This window comes from Pelophylax lessonae (assembly GCF_965119305.1).
Source record: "Pelophylax lessonae genome assembly, chromosome: 1".
In the NCBI taxonomy this organism is placed as follows: Eukaryota; Metazoa; Chordata; class Amphibia; order Anura; family Ranidae; genus Pelophylax; species Pelophylax lessonae.
The window spans coordinates 476,568,784-476,595,641 of NC_138768.1; the positions used below are offsets into that span (position 1 = coordinate 476,568,784).

A 26,858-nucleotide genomic window follows, 5' to 3' on the forward strand; every position below is an offset into this window, starting at 1 on the left:
CTCGATCTTATGAAGCCAACCTGGTCTAACTGCACTATGCTCGGGAGGGATCTTGCCAGTCTATTTGCTAAAATTTTAGTATACAGCTTTAGGTCTACATTTAGCAAAGATATAGGTCTATAGCTGCTACACCATGCCGAGTCCTTGCCTACTTTTAATATTAGTGAAATGTGAGCTGTAAGAGTGTCTCTAGACAGCTTACCCTCTGCGTCTGTTGCATTATACAATTTTTCCATATAGGGACCTAAAATGTGGATCAGTGTCTGGTAATAGCATGCTGTCAAGCCATCAGGTCCAGGTGCTTTCCCGTTTCATTGTTTTTAATGTTTGTTGTATCTCCTCAATGGTGATCCTAGTCTCTAAATATTCTCAGTCTTCCTCCTTTAATTTGGGTAGTTGCGATTGAGCGAAGTAGCTTTCCATATCTATTTGCCTAGGAGACGTTTCTCTTAAATTGTACAATGCAGTATAGTAATTTTCAAATTCCACCAATATTTGTGCTGGCAAAGATTTCTTAATGCCTTTTGCTGTAGTAATATGGGGTATATATGACCTCGATTTCTGCCTTTGTATGGATCTAGCCAACGCTTTTCCACACTTGTTACCAGATTCATAGTTTAGCTTATGCCCTTTTTGTATTGCGGCCTTCGCTTTATATTGCAATAGGTCTGTTATTTGCCTTCTAACTGACTTTAATTCTGCTATTGTTTTATCTGCTGCACTTTGTTTATGCTCTATCTCTAAAATTCTGAGTTTTTCCAAAAGTTGTGACAGCTGTCTATTCCTTTCCCTCTTAAGGCGTGACCCATGTTTAATAAAAATACCTCTAACTACTGTCTGGTGGGTCTCCCATAACGTTCCTATACTACAGCTAGGCAAGTCATTTATCTCAAAAAAGGCTTTCATCTCTTCCTCTAATTCCTTTAATATCTCCTCCCTCTGTAGCAAACTCTCATTTAGCCTCCACATATTCCCCCTCTGAGTAGGGTTAGTTCCTAGGCTATATATTAACGTTATAGGTGCATGATCAGACCACGTAATACTTTCTATTCCGGTTTCTTTCACCGCCTGAAGCTGACCGTGAGGTATAAAAAAAGAATCTATTCTAGAGTAATTCCTGTGTGGTGTAGAAAAAAATGTGTAGTCCTTTTCAGATGGATGTTGCAGGCGCCAGACCTCAATCAGTTGGGCCTCATATAGAGCCTTTAAAATCCTTTTTTTCATTCCCCCTGAAAGTGTTGAGGACCCTGATGAAGTATCCATTTTTGGTGACATAGGTACATTAAAGTCCCCACCTATAATTAGTTGGCCTTCTGTAAAGTTTGCCAATTCACTCAAAGTTCTGGATATGAACCTGTCTTGTCGGTTATTCGGTGCATATACCGTTGCCATTGTCACTTGTATATTGCCAAATAATCCTTTAACAAATAGAAACCTCCCCTCAGGGTCCTGAACACTATCTTGAAGGGTCCATGGGATCTCCTTTGCTATTAATATAGACACCCCCCGTGACTTTGATTTTGAGTATGTAGAATGATATACGTATGGGAAGTGTTTATTTTTTAGATAGGGTAGTTTATCTGTCCTGAAATGTGTCTCCTGTATAAAGGCAACACTGGTGCGCAGACGTCTTAGATCTGTTACTAGCATGTGTCTTTTCTCTGGTATGTTTAACCCTTTGACGTTATAAGAGACAATTTTTAAGTCCTCCATCTACAGCCGTGGATCACTAAATACAATCAAAAAAAAAAAAAAAGGGAAAATCAAACCCCTCCCTCTCCCTCTTATGACGTGTAAGAGTGACCGGTCTTACACTAAGAACCGTTTCTCTCTCCCGTCAACTTGGATAAATATTTTATCCCTATTTCACACGGCACTTTAAGGGTGCCACCTGTGTGTCTTTCTCCGTGGGTCAATATGCCCCGGAGTGTTTCTCTGCGGGCTCTCTAGCACCCTCTCCCGCTCAATCTATCTTCAACCTTTCAAATTGTGAAGCCCAAGCCAGTTTCCCTTCTCTCTAAGTAAAGTGTCCTCTTACTTCAACATAAGGATACAAAAATAGTTACAACGTAGGGGGGGGGGGGGGGGGAAGAAAAAAAGAGAGAGAGAGAAGAGAAAAAAAAAAGTGTTTTGGGTCTTATGTGGTCCAAATATAGGGGAGGTTCAAAAAAAAAGAAGAACCATCCTTAAAGTGAAAAATTGAAAAAGAAAAAAAAAAAAAAAATTTCTTCTCTCCTCCTCCCCCCTCTTCCCCCTCCCAACTATGGCAGGCAGAGGGTGGGGGCACCTAAGTGCATCCCCCCTCTCCCTCCACTCTCTCCATCTTCCTCCTCTTCCCCTCTATTGCCCCAATTCCCAAAAAAATTAACAGGTCATTTTCCTCTCTTCCTCCTATTCTCCTGTATATAGGGGGTTCCCCCAGGTCTCATCACATTCCCCCACCCCACCCTCCCCCTCAGTTAGGGGAGGACAGTGGGCAAAAGGCGGGAGCCAGGGGGAGGAGGGGGAGGGACCCCAGAGCAGCTGGAGCCAAGCCAAAACTAGCTTTTTAGCATCGGGTGATACTATCCCATACTTGTGCTACCCTCTGGTTTTCCTCTCCCCCCCCCGCCCACGCCCACGCCCAACCCCTCCCTCAAAAAAAAAAAAAAAAAAAGGGGGCAAAACACACAGTAAATACAGCAAAATCTATCAAGGCTCTTACACCGGTTATTTAGAACAATTGTACTACAGTTATTCAGAATATATTAAACAAAACAGAAACAGAATATAATGAGTCCATGAAGGCAAGAGAAAAAAAAAAAAAAAATTTCCCTTTTTCTTTTTTTTTGATATTTTAAATCTTGTGTAATCAAAATATGAAGGAGGTCCAAAAAAAATGAAAGAGAACTATCCTAAGAGTGAAAAAAAAGAAAAATATTTTTAATGTTTTAAGTCTTGTGTAATCAAGATATAGGGGAGGTCCAAATAAAAAGAACCATCCTTAAAGTGAGAGGAGGAAAAAAAAAAAAAAAAGGGGGAAGGGAGAAAGGGGGGGGGGGGGAAGGGAATCCGATAAAACACAATTTTATGGGGGCATTGTTCCTCAAAGTGTTCGGGCAAAAATGAGGGATAAAACACAGAACTTAGATCCTTCAGGGAAGTTCTACTATTTTTACAATTATTCGGGGTCTACTCCTCTCTCTCTTCTTGCTGTTGTGAAAACTCCATACCTCTTTCCCACGGAATTCGGCCTAGCCAGTTCATCACCTCTTTCGGGTCCGACTCTATAAATCGAAAAATAGCCCCTCTATCTTGATAGGTTTTAAGGATAAAGTAACGGCCATTTCTACTGAATGTCACGGAGAAGGGGAACCCCCATCTATATGTACACCCCGCCTTCCTCGCCAGCTCCAACAGGGGTCTTATAAGAGCTCTTCTCCGTAGCGTTCCTTTGGATAAGTCTGAATATATTTTCACTGGCATTCCTTCCACCGATAAATCCTTAATTTCCCACGCTGCTCTCAGTATAGATTCCTTATGCGTATAAACGGTGTATCCTACAAATCACATCTCTTGGTCTCATTAGTTCCATTCTTCTAGGACCAGGGGCTCTATGGATCCTCTCAATTTCAAAGTTTTCCAGGTATTTTTCTTTTAAAACTTGTTTAAAGATCCCTGTCGCTATTCCCTCCAGTTTTTCACTGCTTACAGTTTCCGGTATCCCCCGTAGTCGCAGGTTACTACGACGGCTCCTGTTCTCTATATCCTCAAATTGCAGTTGTATTCTGTCTTCCATTTCTCTCTGAGTGTCACTTTTTATCTCTAATGCTTCTAGTCTTTCTTTTATCTGGCTGGTGGAGGTCTCCTGTTCTGCTAGATGAGTTTTAATATTTTGTAAGTCTTTTTTTAACTCCTTGTAATTCCTGACGCTGTTTTTCCTCCAGCCTATTTATAATTTTTTCAATGTCTGCTTTCGTTGGTAATACTTGTAGCATTTTTTTAAGTTCAGAGATCTGTGTGGAAGTCTGTATAGGGGTACTTGGAGCTGACGATTCTCCTTGTCTAGATCCTGGGCTATTTGCACTATTCTCTGAATTAGGGGAAGTGAGCAAAGAGTTAGGCTGGTCACCAGCTTCTGGGCTTGCTGATGCCATTTTTGCACCTTTGGCCGATTTCTGGCTGTTGGTAAAAAAATCGACCAATTTCCCCTTCCAGCTTGCTTGTATTTGTCTTTTCTGTATTTTTCCTTCCTTTCCTTCTCTTGGTGAGGGTCATCCTCTCCTTTCCTACCCTTCTCCTATGCCCCCCGTATAAGGACCTTGTTCTCTTGGTATACTGTCCAAGTGATTCTAGAGAGGCAAGTTTCTAGCAGCTAGAATTTTAACCAGACTCTTTCCGATCTTGGTCTATTTTAACTCATTCCCCTTCCATTTAAAGTGTATAGCCCACGACAACAGGAACCATCAAAATATTACTTTCTTTTAAATTCCACATTACACAGACCACAGTACTCACGAAACCAGCTTTCTCCCGAGGTTCCAAGTTTGCCAGCCGTGATGTTCCTATCTGCTCTCCTTCTTTTCTTAATGGTGCAGCTTTTCACACAGGAATACCAGGATTAGGGGAGACGTGGCTACCAGGGAATTGCAGTCCCCCCTGTGGACCCCTCCAGGATCTTCCTGGGGTCCGCCGCGGTAGATGGCCCCGCGGTACCACTTCTCTCCCCTCTACTGATGGTATTGTACCTGGCTGGTCTGGCCGACGAGGCCTTCCCGGTCTAGTGCCTCCCGAGTTGCGCTTCCGGGTCTCTTCACTACCCGGGTAGAGCCGGTGGAAGCAGCGGGCGGGTGACGGCGCCGTTCAGCGTCCACCGAATCGTGGGTCCGTTCCTCCTGTCCCGCTTCCTACCGCTGCCTCCTTTCTCCGCTCACTCAGTGGGACCTTCCTACGAGAGCGGCTTGTCCACGGGTTAGTAGTCCGCTGACCCCCCTTGACTAGCTGGCTTGACTTCAGCGTCTATGGAAGCTCGAGCCGGGAGAGGTGCACGCCACCGCTGAGAGCCTCGCAGAGCACACTCACATGGTAACTTCCGGGCCGCCCAGTAGCTTTCTCACAGCTAATTTCATATACAGTATGTTAAAAACAAACTCTGCCCTAGGAAGATAGTTATCTTGACAGAGTGTACTAAAAAAAACATCAAAGGCACTGCTTTAAAGTTTGGTTGGTTCTCTCAGTCTAATAATTAGACTAATTAGCTTTTGAAAAAAAAAATGGGTTTTAGTTGGAAAGCCCTTGACATTTCCATCACCTGCATGTAACTAGGTCACCCCCCCCCCTCTTTTCTCTTCCTGTAGACACTGGCTATGGCAGCTTGTCAGACTGATAAAAGGAAGTTAACTGTGTATAGTGAAACCGCAAATGTCATTTGCGAAGTAGCTTAAAAGTTGTATAGGGAAATATGTATCTGTGACGCAACTGCTAATATTATATATATATATATATATTATATATATATATATGATGTACACACCTATTTTCTCACTCAGTAATTTGGACTTGAGTCCTACAAAGTCCTCTTCGCTAGCGAATAAAAAGGTTTGTTTTCCTGAAGCCTGCGTCTGGTTTCCCAAAACTGTTTGCTGCTACATTTCTTGGTGTATTGGCCTGGGAAATCAGGTGGAAAAACTGTGACAGGTGGCCATTACCACCACGACTTGTGGGAATCGGTCCAGAGCCAGCCCCTTGTTGTTAAGAGGGATGTTAAGAGATTACATACAAGATTTTAGTAAAGAAAACTGTATTAGTAGTAATCAGCATGGATTCATGAAAAATCGTTCTTGCCAGACCAATCTATTAACCTTCTGCAATGAAGTGAGTTGCCATCTAGACAAAGGAAAGCCTGTGGATGTGGTGTATCTGGACTTTGCAAAGGCATTTGACACAGTTCCCCACAAACGCTTACTGTACAAACTAAGGTACATAGGTATGGACCATAGGGTGAGTACCTGGATAGAGAACTGGCTCCAGAGGAGAGTCCAGAGGGTGGTGATTAATGGGGAGTACTCGGATTTGGCGGGTGTGGAACGTGGGGTCCCCCAAGGTTCTGTCCTGGGACTAATCCTGTTTAATTTATTCATAAACAACCTAGAGGAGGGGATATCCAGCACAATCTCGGTATTTGTGGACGATACTAAACTAAGCATGCCAATATCTCCTATGCAGGATGTGGAAACCTTACAAGCAGACCTGAACAAAATAATGGGTTGGGCAACTACATGGCAGATGAGGTTTAATGTTGAAAAATGTAAAGTAATGCACTTGGGCGTCAGAAACACAAAAGCAAGCTACTAACTAGGGGGGGAACCTCTGGGTGAATCTAAGATGGAAAAGGATCTGGGGGTCCTAGTGGACAACAAGCTTGGCAGTGGCATGCAAAGAAATAGATTATTCTCCCACTCTACAAGACTCTGGTCCGGCCACATCTGGAGTATTCCGTCCATTTCTGGGCACCGGTCCTCAGAAGGAATCTGCTGGAGCTGGAGAGAGTCCAGAGAAGGGCAACAAAAATAATTAGGGGAATGGAGGACATCAGGTTATGTGTAAGCGATCATAGTGTCGTGAAACGCATCAACCTATGTACCTGTCCTGTGGTGTGTCATTCCTGTATGGAACTTGTGGTGATGAATAAAACTTCTATGCTTCTATTTATATTGGAGTGTGGTCACCATCTTTTTGCTTGTAGTGTTGCCTGGACTGCGGATCCGACTTGCACCCGATCTATAGCCTCACCTGAGCGGCTTGTCTGTGTTGGATTTAAGCGCTACTACTTGCCAAGTCCAACAGCCTGTGTAACACTTGGTGGTAAAACGCAGCTCAGCCATCAGCTAAATCTTCCCCCCGAAAAAGATTATCTACGCCCATGAGAGCACCCTCTACCATTGTTGAGATCAATGGCATCCTATTACTGCCATTATTAAAAAGGGGACCTGACAGGGATGTCCCTGGTCTCCACTATATTTTACGCTGCTACTTCGTTACTGCTCAAGTTTAGAGGTACGGGCTACAGATAGGGACATGAGTTATCTCAAATTTGTTAAAGCTGGAACATTGTGCACACTGGAAATAAATACGGGGTGGTTTGGATTTCCCCTATTCAAATTATAAATCTGTTTTATATTGTCTATTCCTATAGTTAACTAGTCCATCAAAGCTCGAAGGTTAATGGTGGTGATATAATAATGTTAGCTATATCAATAAACATGATGCTCAAAGAAGCAAATGTCTCATTTATTTACAAAGAAAGTAGAAATGCGAACATAAAACACTAAAAGAATACTACAGAGAATATAAAACAAAAAGAGCAGGGGTGATACAATACCGTAAGTTCTTCCTTTCAGCTTTTGTATGCTGGCTAGGCTCCAGGACAAAGAGAAAGAAGCAGTCAATCGCTGGCCATTGCCAACCCACACAAACACCCTCTGCCCGCCCATGTAGTCTGCTGTCCAATGGCCTAATCATCAGGAAATATGTTATTCCCCTGAACATCTTCCAGGAAGTATGTTGGGGTCTCCACCGGGTGACACTGCTATATTACCATCAATCTTCTTGACCCAGGTCAGCATCCTAGAAACAGCTGGCCTTTGATGATGCTGTAAGTCAGAAAATCAAGAGTTTAATTTGCACCTTCCCAGGAGGTTTTAGCTGATGTCTCCCCCCCATACATCACATGAGGAGGCCTATGCTAGAACATCCTTCGGGAGATGAATTCCCATTTATGACTCCTTGTTCCAAAAACCTGCTGGGTAAACTTGCTTTACTGACATTCCAAGACAACTTCAAACAGGCCAAATAGCTTTATTGACCAGGCAGTAAAAATCCATAAATGTCTGATATATAAAAAAAAAAAACGGTTGACTTTCAACAACACTAGAGGAATTCATGGAAATATTTGGAACATTCCCTATGAATGCCTGGAGATACAAACAGCTGCAACACTTTATTGCCATTTACCTGAAGGAGATCAGACCTGCAAATTCACTTACTGTGCTTGAATCCCTATGGCTTAAATTATCAGTTGACAAGGAACTATTGAATCAATGTGGATACCCTATAGTTTTCTTAGGAGGTGAAAGAATGTGATAGGGTGCCCCTTGTCTAAATCTCAGAGAAACACCATTTAAAAGTGAATACACACCTCCAGTATCTGCTCTAAAATGCAAGAAACATATTAATTGTTATGAGGTGGTTTAGAGTCCCTAAAACACTAGCTCTACCATATCCCTTGGACTCTGAAAGGTGTTGGAGAGGTTGTGGTCTACAAGGTTTGCATCTCCATATATAGATAAACTTGTGTTTTTTTTTTTTTTTTCTCAACATGACTAACTATGTAACTATGGTAGGAGTGTCCCAAAATTAAACCATTTTGGACAGAAATTAAAATGTTATATCAGATATCGCCACTCAGAAATCCACAACTAAGAACTGAATTAAAATAGTAAATTCTCTCATGGAAGCTGAGCAATTGTTACAGGATTGCCAGAAGACATATGATAAATTCTATAACAGTCATTTGGGCAACCTGGGTACATTTTATGTCCACTAGAGGGAGACACCAATTTGTTATTGCATACTTATGAAATTGACAAAGCTGTTTTCTTTTGCTGACTAAATAAAGCTTAGGATTGTACATACAGTAGCACTATCAAAGATCCTAATGTTCCCCTCACCTGTCTTTTGTACCCCTTCCACCAATTCCCAGTCCGTTTTGCTACTCCTCTTCAGTATTCTATATTATTGTTGAAGAGTTTAGTCATGGGAAAAAGTCTGATTGCCCATAAGACAAAGGGGGTTGAAAGGGATTTTCTTCCTTCCGTTAAAAATACGGGGGGGGGGGGGGGGTATTTTGCCCTTTCCTGGACAAAGGCTTTAAGAGCTGCTGAAGTTGTAAATTTAGTCAAATATCGTGCTATAAAAATCAAGAGGTGGCATGTGTTGCTATGGATATTTAGGTCATTTTTATAGCCTATATATTTTGTTAGTACAGCATAGTTATATTTTTGAGACCATGTGTTTTAAAAATCTAAGGCCCTCACTATTGATATGCAATTGAAATAACTACTGGGACATCCAAAAACTGTGCCAAAAGGAAAAATGAGGAGTGGGGAAAATAACCCAAGGCTAAACATAAGAGCCAGGACACAGGAGCCATATGAAAAATAAAAACACGCCTCAGGAGTGAAAAGCCTCTCTCAAACAGCAGCCTGCAAAACTTTGCGGCAAAAAGCATCCGCAGATGCCAAAGTATCTACTTTGTAGAAATTTGTGAATGTATGCAACCACTAACTAATGGCCGCTTTGCAAACTTGAGATATTGATGCTTGATGACAGAAGGCCCAAGAAGTACTCAACGCCTGAGTAGGGAAAGGAGGAACCTGATCTTTAATAGAATATGCCTGAGTTACCGTCTCTGATGCATCTGAAAATGGTACCCGAAGAAGTGGCAAGCCTTTCCTTGGTCCGTCCACCACATCCAAGGTATGCAAGGCAAATTCCTTGGGATGAGCCAGCTTGGGACACAAGGAAGACAACACAAGGTCTTCATTTAAATGGAAGCCAGAGACAACTTTGGGCAGGAATAGAGGACAGGGACCAAGAGCCACTTTATCCGTATGGATCACAAAATAGAGACTATGACAGGATAATGCTGCCAACTCAGATACCCTGTGGGCCGAAGTAATAGCCAGCAAGCATGCCACCTTCTGGGACAAAGTAAGCAAGGAAATCTCCCAAAAATTATCAAATGGAGGTTTTTGGAAAACCAAAAGCACGAAGTTTAAATCCCACGGTGGCAAAAGAGACCGTACAGGTGGAGCCATATGTTAAACCCCCTGAACAAAGGTACGAACTAAAGAGTGCATGGCTGGGTCGCTAAACGAAGATTGCCAAGGCAGATAACTGGCCCTTGATGGTACTCAAGGCCAACTTCTGCTCAAACTGGTGGCAAAGTTGAGGCACAGAAAAAGATCAAGGATGGTTGCCAATCGACTTACACCAAGAAACGTACGCTTTAAACTAGGGATGCACCAAAATTTCAGCCACCGAAATTATCGTCCGAAAATGAGCCTATCCCATTTCGGCCGATAATGGCTTAACATTGCCGAAAATAATGGCCGCCGTGAGGAAGGAGGAGGGCGCAGCGCAGGGCAGGTTTTAAAAGTCCCGCCTCTGGCCGGCCGCCCGCCTCTCAATGACGTCCCTACTACTAGATGTGTGCATGAATGGACATACCAGGTGGGGGGGGGGGGGGCGGGGCGAGCGGCAGCTATAGATACTAGAACTGTGTGATCCATCCCTGTCAGCTCAGCGCGACTATGTGTGAATGAGAAGTGACCTGACACCGGGCGGGGGGAGCGGCCGCTAATAGCTGTAACTATGTGAGCCTTCACTGTCAGGCATGTATCTCCGCTGACAGTGAAGGCTCACATAGTTATAGTTATTAGCGGCCGCTCCCCCCGCCCCCCGCCCGGTGTCAGGTCACTTTTCATTCACACACAGTCCGGCTGAGCTGACAGGGATGGATCACATAGTTCTATCTATAGCGGCCGCTCGCCCCGCCCTCCATGTCACTTCATTCAACACAGATCGTAGTAGTGACATCACCGGGAGGCGGGCCGCTGGCCAGAGGTGGGACTTTTGAATGAAGGACACCCGAGGAGGGACGCTGAGCCAGAGGGGGGGGAGGGTGTACTGCCGAGGGGGATGCTGAGGCAGTGGGGGGGGGGAGCTGAGGCAGCTTACCAATGGTATTTGTATTATGAAGCATGAGGGGTTAATGTATTGTCCCTGCTGGTCACTCATCTAATAGTGACCGACCAGTGGCAGGTAATTAACCCCTTTGTGCTGCATTAGTGCAACCAGTATCAGTGTTAATTAACACTGGTTGCACTGACACTGGTTGCACTAATGCACTCTAAGTAGTTTGGGTGTCCCCTGAACCATTGCAGGATTTAAATCCGCACATGGGGATTTAGGGCCTAAATAATCCAAAATGGACAAAGTTTATCCCCCTTTCTGGGTACCCCAAAATAAAACATTTTGTGGATTCCTTTGATGCTCACGAAGGAGGTCCACAGGGCCAGAAGCCAGCAAAATTGTCCCCTAATGGGTGAGGGCAGACCTTCATGCTGAAGGGGTCTTGTCTGCAGGTCTGCAGAAGCCCGCTCTATGCTTACCAGACCAAGGTTGCTTGGAACCTCTAGAAGCCAGCAAAATTGTCCCCTAATGGGTGAGGCAGACCTTCATGCTGAAGGGGTCTTGTCTGCAGGTCTGCAGAAGCCAGCTCTATGCTTACCAGACCAAGGTTGCTTGGAACCTCCTGGAGAAGACTTGAAGGATCCATTTCCCTTATTCTCTGTCCCAGAAGCACAAAATAATTTTCTGAGCTGAGGACGGCGACCCATCTGCGATGAGGCTCCTTTCCTAGACTGTGGCAGGAAGGTACTCTTCCCCCTCTAAGACCCTTAATAATGCCATCCAGAGTAGCCCCAAACAGGCAATCGCCTTGAAAGGGCAAATTAACGGAGAGCTTTCTTAAAGGCTTGGTCTGCGGACCAATTCTTAAGCCACAGCACGCGCACGAGAGCTGTCCAAAGTTGCATCACAAACTACAGCCCATGGGCCAACTGGTCCACTAAATCAACATAAGCAGCCGGGAACCTGCTCACCCTCCAGGCCCTGGTGCAAAAGCTTGGCCTATTCAGTTAGGGTCTGAGACACCAGGGCTAATGCCAAGACTGGCCGTAATGCTGAACCAGCCATAGTAAACATGCCAGACCCAGCAACCCATGGACGCCATCTGCTTCATATATCCCTGTACTGGAAGGAGACCGAGGAGGAAGAGCGCCAGCCTCTCCACGAGGTTCCGGCCGTCTCCAGCGGCTCGCCGAACAAAGGGAAAATGGTTGCCATTACCTCATCGGGTTACATAAACATGGCCGCCGGCCGGAAGACAAGCCAAACCAAGGGAAAATGGCCACCATAATGTCATCAGACTTCTCAAACATGGCCGCCGGGTGCGGAGGATGCCAAAAGCATGCTGCCAGGAACACTGTACCGCTGCACCCTCTGCAAAAGGTACTGTACACCACCAGGCAGGGACAACATTTACTCCGCTGCTGCACCGGGGACCCCCAAACTGCACCATATCCACACACAGTAGGGCATGCACCTAGGGGTCTTCGCTGCGCCCTCTGCACTAGGGTTGAGGACCCACACCACCCCAAGACCTTACAGAAGGGGAATGGTGGGGGAGACTACCACAAGTCTGTGGGGTGGGAAGCCCACTCAACCGAGGGACTTTAGGATGGGAAGAGGGAACCTGCAAACAGGCCTGACCATCCCAGGAGGGTACCCACGTCCACCCCAAACCGCCAAAAGGGAAGATAGGAGGACTGTTCTTACCCTTCTATGGTGCAGGTGAGGCTCCAGACAGAACTCCTTTCCACCGAAGTGGGGAAGCTGTCAGCCAAGGGACCAACTTGGACCAGTGCCTGGTTATATGCGACCCTGCGAGACGTTTAACTTGCGGGCCAGGCTCTGCCCATGTGGCTATGTCGCGGCCGACCTAGCGCGTAGCTGTGGTCTGCACACGCTCGCTGGCTGGGGGAACCAATGAATCTAGATTATTCAGCTCGGCAGTTGATTGTCGATGAATGAAAGAGAAACAACAATTTGCTAAATTTAAGATCTGAATCATGCCATTTTATGTTGGTGTAAGTATGCGATTGTAAGTATTCATCTGTATACTCTCCTGGACCCTAACCCCACTGAATACATACAGTACATGAGCAAATGTTTAAATGCTTTTTGTTTAGAAATAACTTACTTTGCCAACTGTAGTAATTAAACGCACAAAGGTTGTTAAAGCTAATTTAATATAAAGTACAAACAAAAATAATATATGCATAGAAAATTTGTTCATTATAACACATACAGAACATGAAATACCATGAAAGATGGTGTACAGTTTATGCTGAAATGCCATCTTGTTATATAGGTGATTATTCGTCCGTTTACAGATCAGTAGCTGGACCGCCCCATCCATATTCTTCCTCCTCGGAGCTTGTACTCCTTGCACGGGTAAACTTTCTGCGTAAGGCATCATGCTCATACTCTCTGCTGTGGAGCAACAAAAAAGGTCAGAGGCTAATTATCCTTAACAGAAGTACACTGCAGTAAAGCAAACATCAGATTTTCTTAGTTCTTATTTTTATATTAAGACAAGTATTTATGTGGGGACTATTTTCAAATCCTTTTGTTCCATAACAAAAAGAAATGCATAAGATTTTGAAGTAAACCTCAGCTTTTAAGTAGTCTCCTACTTATTTGAATGAAGTTCTTGTTTAACCACTTCACCCCCCCTCTTTCATGACCAGGCCATTTTATGCGATATGGCACTGCGTTACTTTAACTGACAATTGCGCGGTCATGCAACTGTACCCAAAAAAAATGCATGTCCTTTTTCCCCACAAATAGAGCTTTCTTTTGGTGGTGTTTGATCACCTCTGCAGTTTTTATTTTCTGCACTATAATCAAAAAATACCAACAATTAAAAAAAAATTGGATTTTTGTAAGAACTTACCGTAAAATCCTTTTCTACGAGTCCTTTGACAGACGCAGCTCTCAATGCTTCTTCACTATTGGGTTATGCGCTATCTACAGGAGTAGTCTAGGCAGTGAAAACTTTTCACTTGACAGGCCTATAGGGGCTGTCCCTCATGACATAACCCCAGACACACTGTGCTCTCAAATCAGTTTTGTAGCAAGCAGTGAAAAGCAGACCGAACAAACCCCATTTTAGAGGGGCGGGAACTGCGTCTGATTCAGAGAAAAGGATTTTATGGCAAGTTTTTACAAAAATCCAATTTTCTCTATCGTCCTTTGGCAGACGCAGCTCTCAATGCTTCTTCACTATTGGAACGTCCCAAAGCAGTGTAGGCATGAGGGGTGGGAAAAAGCAACCAACTGTTAACGTACATCCAAGGCTAAAAAACGTAGCCAACTGGGCGACAAAAAAGCTCAACCCAAACCAACAGGAGCTTACCCCCAAACAAAAAATTCACCCCTATAAAGAGAAAACCAAGTCTCTTTGTCAAACAGCAGCCTGCAAAACCTTGCGGCCAAAGGAAGCATCCGAGAATGCCAACAAATCAAGCTTGTAGAATTTGGTAAAAGTGCGCACAGACGACCAAATCACCGCTTTACACACCTGAGCAATAGAAGCCTGATGGCAAAAAGCCCAAGAGGCACTCAGCGCTCTAGTAGAATGCGCCCTCACAGGGAAAGGAGGAACCTGACCCTTTAATTAATAGGCCTGAACAATTGTCTGCCTGATCCATTTTGATATGGTCACAGCAGACACAGCCAAACCCTTACGATATCCCTCAGGAAGGACAAACAAGGAATCAGATGTCCAAAAAGACTCCGTGGCTGACAGGTAAACCCTGATCGCCCGAACCACATCCAGCGAATGCAAAGCAATCTTCATTGGAGGTGGAAAGCAGACACCACCTTAGGGAGAAAAGACTGATTAGGTCTTAGAACAACCTGAACCCTATGAACGACCAAATAAGGTGAACGGCAGGACAGAGCCGCCAACTCAGACACTCTGCGAGCAGAAGTGATAGCCACCAAAAAGGTAACCTTCTGAGACAACAAAGGCAGAGATATCTCCCTAATATTTTCAAAGGGGGGCCGTTGAACGGACAACACCAAATTCAGATCCCACGGTGGCAAAGGGGATCTCCTCGGCAGAGCCAGGTGAAGCACCCCTTGAATAAATGTGCGGATCAAGGAGTGAGACATCAGGGGAGGTTGGAAGTAAATGGCTAAGGCCGACACCCGACCTTTAATTGTACCTAAAGCCACCGAAAACGAACAAGGATGCAACTTTTGTGACACCAGGCAATATACACCTTCCAAGTACGATGATAAATCTTCCTGGAAGTAGCCTTCCTAGCTCTCAATAAGGTAGGAATTACAGAATCAGAGAGGCCTCTGTCTCTCAACCCCTGGTCTTTATCAGCCACGCCGTTAAAGCCAGTGACCGTTAAGCAGGATGGAAGATCGGCCTTCGAGACAGCAGATCCTCTCTGAGGCAGCCGCCAGGGAGGCTCGACGAACATCTTTACCAGAATCACCAGCACCTGTTCCACTGCCAACCTGCGGAGGAACCTTGACAAGAGCTGTATCGGAGGAAAGGCATAAATCAGCCGATATCAGTTCCAAGGCAGCACCAATGCGTCTGTGGCATCGGACAGAGGGCCTCGAACCCTGGCCATAAACTGCTCTACCTTTTCGTCCAGATGAGACGTGAACAGATCCACCTCCGGAGTTCACTCTGTTTGTAGAGGCCTTGTGTGAAATTGAGCAAATGGGACCGCCTCGAAAGTCGACAGCAACAACCCCAAGGACCTCATACACGTCCGCTGGGAGGAGAGATCAGTGTCTATCAGCAACCGATCTCGCCCTGCAAGGTCTAAAGTTTTTCCTCTGGGAGAAAGACCCTCGCCTGAGAGGAGTCTAAGATCATGCCCAGGTAGTTCAGGGCACACTGACGGAGTCAGTGCAGACTTCTGGAAGTTGATGGTCCATCCGAACTCCTGAAGTGTCTGAGCCGTGAATGCCAGGTCGCCCGACAGGGCAATATGAGAGCTTGCCCTCAACAGGAGATTGTCCAGATAGCAAAGGATCGCAATCCCCTTACTGCATAGGAAAGCCATCACTGGGGCCAAAACCTTGGTGAATACCCTGGGAGCGGAAGCTAGATCAAAGGGTAATGCCACAAATTTAAAGTGCTCCTCCGCCACCGCGAAACGGAGACACCGCTGATGACCCTCATAAATAGGCATGTGCAAATGCGCATCATTTACAGCTATGGAGGCCAGAAAGTCCCTTTGATGTAAAGATGCTACCACCGACCGAATAGATTCCATCCAAACTCCTGCACCCGCACAAAGCGGCGCAGTGATTTGAGGTCCAGAATTGGACGCACCTTGCCCTCCTTTCTGGGCACTGTGAACAGGTTTGAATAAAAACCTCAAAATCATTCCTGCTGAGGAAACGGCATAATCATTCCCCATGCAAGGAGAGTCTGCACTGCCTCCCTGAGATATCTTCAATCGATCCGGAGACAGACGGAGATTTGATGGAAAGAACCTGTCTGCTGGGCGAGACCAAAAATCGATCTTGCACCCTGAAAGAATTAGTTCATGAACCCATTTGTCCCAAATCAGAGACATCCAGGGTTCTTGAAAGTAACGCAGACGTCCGTCCCCCCCACCCAGAATCTGGTGAAGACGCGCATTCATGTAGAAGAGGATTTGTCCTCCGAACCGGACCGGCTAGTCTTGGGCTTACCCGACCAAGCCTTCCTCTTTCCTCCAGAGGCTCTGAACGGTTTACCGTTTGCACGGCACGAAAAAAACGCATGTGAGCCGTGAAAGAGGGTGCCCTCTTACAGCAAGGTGCCTAGCAGAGAACTCTTACCACAGTTAGGCCCTTGATTAACTCATCCAAGGAGTCCCCAAACAGGCGTTCATCCAAAAATGGGAGATCAGTTAAGGCCTTCATAGAAGCCTGGTCTGCCGACCAGCTCTGCAGCCACACCATGCGGCGTATGGCACTCACCACCACTTGACACTCTGGCAACCAGAGAAGCCGCGTCCAGGGCCACAGCACACAGGTACACCAGGGCCTAGGCCATCTGGTACTGTCTCAGCAGTCAAGTTACCCCTAAGCACTGCAACCCATTCTGTAACCGTCTGAGAAACAGGGACGGACGCGAATACAGGTTTAAGTATCGAGCCCGCCAACAAATACAGGTGGCGGGAAAGGGATTCCACCCATCAGTCCATCAGGTCCGTAAACACCGGGGAGACTTCCACAGGTACCACAGTAGATTTGTTCTGGAAACAGGGTGATCCACCTTATTTGAGACTGAGTCAGCAAAGGGATAACAGCGTTTAAAGCGCTTTTGCACCACTAGCGAGTGCTTAATGCGCCATTGCTCATTCACCATATCGTGAAAGTCTTCGGGACAAGGGAACACCTGACCAGACTTCTGGGCTTTTGCGGGAGCCAAAAACTACCTGCTGACCTGACTGTGTGGGCTAATGATCCATTTTCAATGTTTCCCTTACTGAAAGAATCAGTGCTTCCCCCTTAGTGTGTTCCCGCGCTGCAGCCGAGGAGGACATATTCTCCTGACCATCTGACTGCAAGGACAGGGATCCCTCAGGGATGGGATTGTCCGTGGCGACCATATCAGGCTCTGAAAAAGAGGACTGAGAAGGCAGTGGCCGTGTCTGGGTAGCGACTTGTTTTATCACAAAGTCCACCTTTGACGCCAGATTTTTCAAAGCTGCAGACAGAGACATGAGAGACTGTGATCCGGATGGTCCGGCATGCGCACTAATAAAGTCTCAGGGGGGATTTTTGCCTTGGGACTCCAAATCGCGATCGCGGTCCGCACCGCTATACCTCGCTGCATCCGGAGCCCCCCTTAAAGGCTGGCAGAAGCAAAAGTGTGCCCGAGGAATACCCAAAGGAACAAAACCCCTTACTTAATCACCTCTGAGAAATAACTGCTCTGTAGTGTAATCTCCAGCATAAAAACATCTGACAGGAAGTGACATATCACCATTAGAGGCCGCACACTGCCTGTGTAGCCTCAGGCTACAATAAAATGGTGCCAATAGTAAAGTATAGGAAGCTTAGGGAAAATGGCCGCTGCCCTTACACAGAGAGACCCTATTGGCCAGGCTGGGAGACCATAAGGATCTAGATTATCTAGTGCAAAACCTCAGCCCGGCTTTCACTTGTAGTTCATCAGGAGGATCCCCCTGACACTAGCTAGCGATAGTGAGTAAAGATAAACAAACATTCTTAGAAATAAAAACTGAGACCGGAGTCCCAGTGGGAAACCTAGGTCCTTCTCCCTAACTAAGCAGAAAGAAACTGATTTGAGAGCACAGTGCGTTTGTGTTTATGTCGTGAGGGACAGCCCCTATAGGCATGTCGAGTGAAAAGTTTTCACTGCCTAGTCTACTCCTGTAGATGAGGCATAACTCAGTAGTGAAGAAGCATTTAGAGCTGCGTCTGTCAAAGGACGAAAGAGAAATACAATTTTTTACTTTCTGCATTAAAACATTAAAATGCATCCAATAAACTTTTTGTTTAAAAAAAAATAATTTTTTTTTATCAATTTAGGCCAATATGTATTCTGCTACATTTTTTTTTTTTTACCAAAAATGTTATGTTGTCTACAAACTGGGATATTTTTCTTTTTTTTTTTTACTAGTGATGGCGGCGAAAAGGGTCTTATAGCGGGACTGGATATTGCGGCAGACAGTCAGACAATAACGGACACTTTTTGGGGACCAGTAAAAAAAATATAGCGATCAATGCTATAAAAAATATGCACTGTCACTGTACTAATGACCCTGGCTGGGAAGGGAAATTTATTATAAATTCAAGTTTTATTTTTTTTTTTTGCGCACCCTGTCCCCTGGTGCTTACATGCAAATTCCAATGCATACGTAACTCCTGCATGCATCTGTAAATAGTGAGGTACCACCTCCTGCCCTTTTCTCCGCTTACCAGAGCCGTCGGTAGCAGGAAAAATGATCCGGTCCGATGGAGTCCTAGGCAGGAAGTCGAGCGAGGGCAAGTTGGCTCCCACTCAACTCTATGGCCTTGGAGGCCCGGAGCAATGTCATACGTGGCTTTCTCCCAATGGCCTTAAAGGGCCCACTTTTTTTCTTGCAGGAGGAGTGTGAGGCCGTGCTGTGAGGAGGGAGGAGAGAGCGTTCCCAGAAGCAGTGTGTGTGGGCAGAGCAGCAGCTGCGGGTAGCAAGCAGCGAGGGAGCTGTGTGGAGGAAGAGGAAGAGCCGCGGGTGACACATGCGGGGAAGCAGCACTTGGAAACCAGAAGTCGTGCGCGGGTGCAGAGGACCTCAGGGATCGGTGACCGAGAGCGCCGAGAGCGGCGGCGGTGGAGGACGGACGTGAGTAGGGGACTGATCAGCTGATCGGGGGGGGGGGGAACTAAGTGACTGTAATCTGTGACTGACTGACTGACAGTGACCTGCGACTGACTGCGGCTGACTGTGACCGGCAACTGCGACTGGCGACCAACTGTGATCTGCGACTGAGTAACTTTCTTGAGACTGAGTAGCTTGTGACTTTCTTGCGACTGAGTAGCGTGCGCCTGGGAGTAACCACTGGCAGGGAATACCTGGGAGGACTGGTGAGTACCTGGGAGGACTGGTGAGTATCTTAGCGACTGGTGAGTATGTTAGGGTTAGTATCAGGGGAGATAGAGGTAGTGTAGGTAAGGAATAGCAGGTCGTTCTTAATTATCCCCATAGAGTAGAGGGTAATAATGTCTGACAGGATTTGGTATGCCACTCAGTGCACTTCTTTCTGCATGTATGCGTTCCTTGATGAACCAATCAAGGGCGAATACTGCTGCGCAAGATGTGAGCGACTTGTTTCTCTGGAAGCTCAGATCCTTGATCTAGAGAACAAAGTGGCAACACTGCCTAGCATCAACAACCTGGAAAGGAGCTTGGACATTCCCCATCAGGTGCTGGCAGGGGCCAGCATAGAGAAGGGAGGAGAAGAGGAGATGCAGGCATCAGAGGTAGGCAGTTGGGTGACCATTAGGAAGGGTAGAGGGAAGAGTGGCAGGGAGGCCATTCCTGAGTTGTAACACCCCAACAAATATGCCAAGTTGCATGTTGATGGGGATATCAGCTGCCAGGGGAGCGGCGGCTCCAGGAAAGAGGGGGGTCGAGACTCAGGAAAGGTTAGACAGGTTGTGGTAGTGGGGGATTTAATTATCAAGAGGACAGAGAGGGCAATCTGTCAAAACGATCGTGGTAGCCGAACAGTATGTTGTTTAATTGGCGCTCGAGTTCGGCACATCGCGGATCGGGTAGACAGATTATTGGGCGCGGCTGGGGACGACCTAGCGTCCATGATACATGTGGGTACCAATGACCAAGTAAGAGGAAGGTGGAGGATCCTAAAGAATGATTTCAGGGACTTAGGAATAGATTGAGGAATAGGACCTCCAAGGTGGTTTTCTCTGAAATACTGCCGGTACCTCGAGCCACACAGGAGAGGCAGAAGGAGATTAAGGAACTTAACAAGTGGCTGAGGAATTGGTGTAGGAAGAAGGGGTTTGGGTTCCTGGAGAACTGGGCTGACTTCTCAGTCAGCTACCGGCTCTTTGGTAAGGACGGTCTGCACCTTGATGGGGATGGTAGAGCTCTTTTGGGGAGAAAGATGGCTACCAAGTTGGAGGGGCTTTTAAACTAGGAGATGGGGAGGGCTCAGAAGTAGAGTCAGTCAGGAGGGAGCAAAAGACAGAAGGTATTATTAGGGTCAGCAGCGACAGTATATCCAAAACGTCAATTGGGGGTCTGTGCAGGCAAACCTCAGACCAAACAGGAATACAAACAGCAATAAAAATAAGCACCATTCACTACCAACTTCCACAAATCTAAGAGGGGTATATGCAAATACCAGGAGCCTAGCCAATAAAATGAATAAGTTGCAAATGTTAGTACATGAGGAGGACATTGACCTTGTGGGAATAACAGAAACTTGGTTCGACCCCTCATATGACTGGCTGGCCAATATCCAAGGGTATTCTATGTACTGGAAGGACAGGGTAGGAAAAAGAGGGGGAGGGGTATGTCTATGTCAAGAATAATGTAGGGTGATAGAGAGGAATGATATTATGGAAGGGATGATTACGGAGTTAGAATCTGTGTGGGTAGAACTCCCTATGGACGAAGAAGTAAAGGGAAAATTAATTGTGGGGGTTTGTTATAGGCCACCCAACCAAAGGGAGGAGGTGGAGCTGGAATTTATAGCACTGTTGGGTAAAGCGGCAAAGCTGGAATCAGTCATCATAGTAGAGGACTTCAATTATCCCGACATTGACTGGGAAGAGGGGACTACACACTCCTTCACGTATCTTCATGGAAACCTTACAGGACAACTACATGTCTCAGTTGGTGTATTCTCCTACTAGAGATAATTCAGTGCTGGATCTATTGATCACTAATGACCCAGACCTAATCTTGGAGGTAGGAGTCTAGGACAACCGGGTCCTCAACAAATCACAGGATGATCACATTTAGCATAAATAACAACAAGGCAAGAGGGGAACATACGAACCCTAAACTTCAGAAGGGCAAACTTTCCCAAATTGTGCTAAATGATGGAAAGGGTAAACTGGGACCAAACCCTAGGAACACTGACCAAGGAGGAAAAATGGGAATGCTTTAGGAACATTTTAAACAAATGTATCTCGCAGTGCATTCCTATGGGAAATATATTTAGAAGAGACAAAGCCAAACCTGGCTCACTAAACCGTAATGTTAGAAAACTTATTAGGGGAAAAAAATGTCCTTCAAGAAATATAAAATCAGAGGGCACATTATCGGCTTTCCAGCAATACAAGGAGGCAAATAAGAAAAGTAAATACGAAATCAAAAGGGCTAAAATCAACTTCGAGAGACAAATAGCAGAGGATAGTAAAAAGAACCCTAAGAAATTCTTTAAATAAATCAACAGCAAAAAAAAAAACAAGGGCAGAGCATGTTGCACACATAATTAACGATGAGGGGAGGATGTTTACAGAGGACACTGAAAAGGCAACCGTGCTTAATGCTTTTTTCTCCTCAGTCTTTCCCCTCAGACCATGACTGTATGGTTAGCAGTAATTCACAGGACTTGCCGCTATGGTTAACAGAGGGTGAAATCAGAGAAAGGCTGGATACACTTAACATAAATAAATCACCAAGCTCGGATGGCGTACATCCGAGAGTACTCTGAGAACTTAGTAAAACTATATCTAGACCACTGTTCCTGATCTTTGCTGACAGTATTATGACAGGAAATGTACCGGGGGGATTGGAGGAAAGCGAACGTGATACCGTTATTCAAAAAAAGGGCAGAGGCATGTCCCGGGAAATTATAGGCCGGTCAGTCTGACATCGATAGTATGTAAACTTCTGGAGGGGAAGATAAGGGACTATATCGTAGAGTTTGCTATAGACAACAACATCAGCAGCAGTAATCAGCACAGGTTTATTAAAGGGCGTTCTTGTCAAACCAATCTCTTAACATTCTACGAGGAGGTAAGCTGTGAGCTAGATAAGGGGGAGACCAGTGGATGTGGTGTACCTGGATTTCACTAATGCGTTTGATACAGTTCCCCACAAGCGCTTAATTTATAAAATAAGGTCTGCAGGCATCGACCACAAGATTTGCTCTTGGATACGAAACTGGCTAAAAGGGCACGTCCAAAGGGTGGTAATAAATAACGCATACTCAGACTGGTCTGGGGTGGTAAGTGGGGTCTCCCAAGGTTCAGTCCTGGGACAAACCCTGTTCAATTTATTCATAAACAGCATTGAGGATGGGAACAGTAGTTCTATATCAGTTTTTGCAGATGACACAAAATTGGGCAGGGCAATAACTGCACAGCATGAGGCAGATATCCTACAGAGTGACCTGAACAAAATAAAAGAATGGGCAACGACATGGCAAACGTGGTTTAATATGGAGAAAAAACATAAAAGCACAATACTCTTTGGTGGGGGAACCTTTGGGGGAATCAAAAATGGAGAAAGCTCTGGTAGTCTTGGTAGAGGATAGACTAAGAAATAGCATGCAATGTCAAGCGGCAGCTGCCAAAGCCAGCAGAATATTACCATGCATAAAGAAAGGGATGTATTCCAGAGATAAGACTATAATCCTTCCACTTTATAAAACTCTGGTCCGACCGCATCTGGAGTATTCTGTTCAGTTCTGGTCGCCAATCCTCAGGAGGGATGTGTTGGAGCTGGAGAGAGTCCAGAGAAGGGCAACTAAACTAATTAGGGGATTGGAGGACCTTAATTATAAAGAGCGTCTACAATCGCTTAATTTATTCTCCCTGGAGAAGAGACGCCTGAGAGGGGACATGATAGCAATTTATAAATACCTCAATGGTGATCTCAGCATAGAAAAAAAGCTATTCAGTCTCAAGGATTGCATGAGGACTCGAGGACATACAATGCGATTAGAGGAGAAGCTTTTTGACGCAGGGGTTCTTTACTGTTAGGGCTACAAGATTGTGGAATTCTCTACCACAAGAGGTAGTTTCTGCGGGAAGTATGGCTACTTTCAAAAGAATCTTGGACGTACATCTCAAGGATCAGAACCTTAAGGGGTATGAGAGATGATTACGGCCACGCGAGCCTACACAGGTTGAACTGGATGGACTATTGTCTTTATTCAACCTCAACTACTATGCAACTATGAAAAAAAAATACTTTTTTTGTTTTTGTTTTTAGGTGTCTTTTTGACCCCAGATCTCACATTAAAGAGGACCTGTCCTGCTTATTTCAATACAAGGGATGTTTGCATTCCTTGTAATAGAAACACAAGTGATCAAAAGGCAATTGTAAAAATAAAAAGGTAAAATAAATAATAAAAAAAAAAAAAAAGATTTTAAACGCCCTGTCCCTCCAAGCCCGTGCGCAGAAGTGAACGCATTCGCAAGTCGTGCCCACATATGTAAAGGTGTTCAAACCACACATGTGAGGTATCTCTGTGATCGTTCGAGTGAGAGCAATAATTCTAGTCCTAGACCGGTAATTCTAAACTGGTAACCTGTAGAAATTTTTAAAGTGTCGCCTATGGAGATTTTTAGGTACCAAAGTTTGTCGCCATTCCACGAGCGTGCGCAATTTTGAAGCATGACAGGTTAGGTATCAATTTACTCGGCAGAACATTCTCTTTCACAATTTTGAAAAAAATTGGGCTAACTTTACTCTTTTATTTTTTAATTAAAAAAAGTGTATTTTTTCCAAAAAAAATTGCGTTTGTATGATCGCTGCGCAAATACGGTGTGACAAAGTAGTGTAACCATCTCAGATTTATTCTTTAGGGTCTCTGCTAAATAAAAAAAATAAATAAATAATAAAAAATGAATAATAATGTTTAGGGGTTCCAAGTAATTTTCTAGCAATGAATACTGGTTTTAACTTGTAAACAAGTGTCAGAAAAAGGTCAGGTCCTAAAGTGGTTAAAGCATTGCTTATGGAGATTTTTAGGAACCATAGTTTGGTGCCGCTCCACATGTGTACACAATTTTAAAGCGTGACATGTATGGTATCTATTTACTTGGTGTAACATTATCTCTTATATTTTACCAAAAAACTGGGTATTCTATTGTTTGTGTGTACTAAAATAATTAAATTTTATTTTTCCAAAAAACAATTGCGTTTAAAAAACTGCTGAGCAAATAACACGTAATATAAAAAAATGACCTAACATTTATTTTCTAGGGCCTCTGCTTAACCGGTTTCCGACCGCCGCACGACTATTTACTGCGGCGGTCAGCCCTGGCCAGGCAGAGTGACATAGATCTACTTCACTTGCCTGTCACTTCCTTGTGAGCCAATAGCGGGCGAGCGCGCGTCCGCGGAGGCGCGCGCCCGCCGCGGCTCGTTCACAGGGAAGTCAGTGCGTGTGACCGGAGGACCCGATGTCCGCCGGTCACTCGCCGATCGTCGGTGCAGAGGGAGAAAGTCAGCCGCCTGTCATTCTCCCCTGTGTAGAAACAGTGATCATACGGTTCTACTATGTAGGACCGTTGATCACTGTTCCTACACTAGTAGCCACAGTCAATCACAGTAAAAAGCACGCCCCTAGGGACACACTTTACCCCTCCCTCCCCAATAAAGTTAACCCCTTCCCTGCCAGTGTCATTTTGCAGTAACAGTGCATATGTATAGCACTGATTACTGCAGTAATGTCACTGGTAACCCCAAAAGTGTCAAAAATGTCAGTCAAGGGTCCGATCTGTCCGCCGCAATGTCGCAGTACCGCAAAAAAAAAAAATCGCAGATCGCTGCCATTACGCGTTAAAAAGAAACACCAAAAATGACAGAAATCTTTCCCTTAGTAAACGCAATAACTTTTGCGCAAACCAATCAAAATACGCTTTTTGCAATTTTTTTTACCAAACATATGTAGCAGAAAACAAATTGGCCAAAAATGTTAAAAAAATTTGATTTTAACATTTTTGGGGGGGGGGGGGGGGGGAATTTCATATAAAAAAATGTGAAAAATATAGTTATTTTTGCAAAATTTAGGCTCTTTTTTTGTTTATAGCGCAGAAAGTAAAAATCGCACAGGTGATCAAATACCACCAAAAGAAAGCTCTGTTTGTGGGAAAAAAAGGACGTCAAATTCGTTTAGGTACAGCGTTGCACGACCGCGCAATTGTCCGTTAAAGTCATGCAGTAAAAAAAATCGCAAAAAACCCCCTGGTCAGGAAGGGGGTAAAATCTTCTGGGGCTTAAGTGGTTAATAAAATATGTTTGGGGGTTTAAAAGTGTTTCTAAAGGCTTGATTTTTTTTCCTTAAAATAATAAACACATCATACTAAGCTGCTCTGTGTAATGATTTTGCACAGAGCAGACTTGATCCTCCTCTTCTCGGGTCCCCCGCTGGCACTTCTGGCCCTTCCTGATTGCTCCCATAGCAAACCCATTGCTCTGGGGGCACTTGTGCTTGTTTGCTCCCGATCCACCTCTGTGTGTCTATGGGACACACACAGCATGGCTCAGTCCCGCCCACCACTCCCTCCTCGCTGGCCAATGGCTCCTGCTACTGTGTCCCAGTCAATGAGGAGCGAGAGACCTGGGACAGTCACTGCACATCACTAAATCAGGGAGGGCTGAGGGGAAGCTGCACACTTAAGGTTTTTATTACCTTTATGCATAGAATACATGCATAGTTAATAAAAAACAAAATCACCCTTTACAATCACTTTAATTTTCTATCAAAAACAATATGATTTTTACATGTATGACAGAATTGGTCTTGGTGGAAAGTAGGGTTGCGCCAATACTAAGCATTTGCATTAATATTGATACTTGTGCAAATGCACCGATACTTAAAACAGATACCTACTGGCTCTGTTCTTTCAGCCGTTAGCGGGATTCTCCCCCGACAACTGAAATGTACACAAAACAATGCAGCAATCATCGGTTGTTAAGGAGCGTGGCCACCACATCCTTAACAACGAATGACTCATTCATCTGTCAGCAGGGTTCCCTGCTGACAGATAAATGTGATTTAAACCAGGGGCAGCTTCTGCTAGAGCTCCCTGTAGGATCAGAGCACTCTCTTGCTGGGTCTCCACTCCATCCCCAGCCTGCAGTGCAGCACGAGTGGAGATAGCCGGGGCGAAGAGAAGCTATCAGTCGGATGTGTGGCATGAGGAAGGGAACAATGAGGCAGGAGCAACCGATCCCTTGCCCTGATATCACCTTATCCCAGACTGTTGAATCTATTGCAGGAGGACAGGCAGCAGCTATGCTCTTCTTCAGCTAAGGCCACCTACTCCCAGGTAATGGGAGAAGAACAGGCAGCATGTCTAACATAGATCTTCAGCAGTAGATAGAACAGTAGGCAATAGGTATGTAGGAGGTACAGTGGGAAAGGGAAAAGGTTTGTGTGTGTGAGGGGGGGGGTAAGGGTGGTACAGTGGGGAACAGGTGTGCAGGAAGGGGGAAGACAGGCATTCAGTGTGGTACAGTGGGGAACAGGAGTGCAGGGGGGCACAGTGGGGACCTGGGAAATAGGTATCAGTTATTGGTGTCTCCAAGTACTTGAAAAAAAAAAAAAAAGAATAGGTACTCGTTGCTAAATTAAAAAAAAAAAAAGTGGCATCGGTGCATCCTTAATGTAAAGAAAAGTAAAATGTCTGTGCATGTAAGAGGCGTCTGTAGACAAAAATAAAA

The 26,858-nt window shown here is 45.1% G+C and overlaps 1 protein-coding gene across 1 annotated transcript in view; it reads right to left on the reverse strand.

Annotated features, from left to right (window-relative positions):
• Positions 1-12,904: 12,904 nt before the first annotated feature.
• TJP3 (tight junction protein 3) overlaps positions 12,905-26,858 on the reverse strand; it is a 498,480-nt gene continuing 484,526 nt past the window's right edge. Inside the window, exon 21 of the mRNA XM_082257146.1 lies at positions 12,905-13,158. Within this exon, the coding sequence (XP_082113272.1) occupies positions 13,053-13,158 (106 nt within the window). The 3' untranslated portion in view covers positions 12,905-13,052. The remainder of the gene's footprint in view (positions 13,159-26,858) is intronic.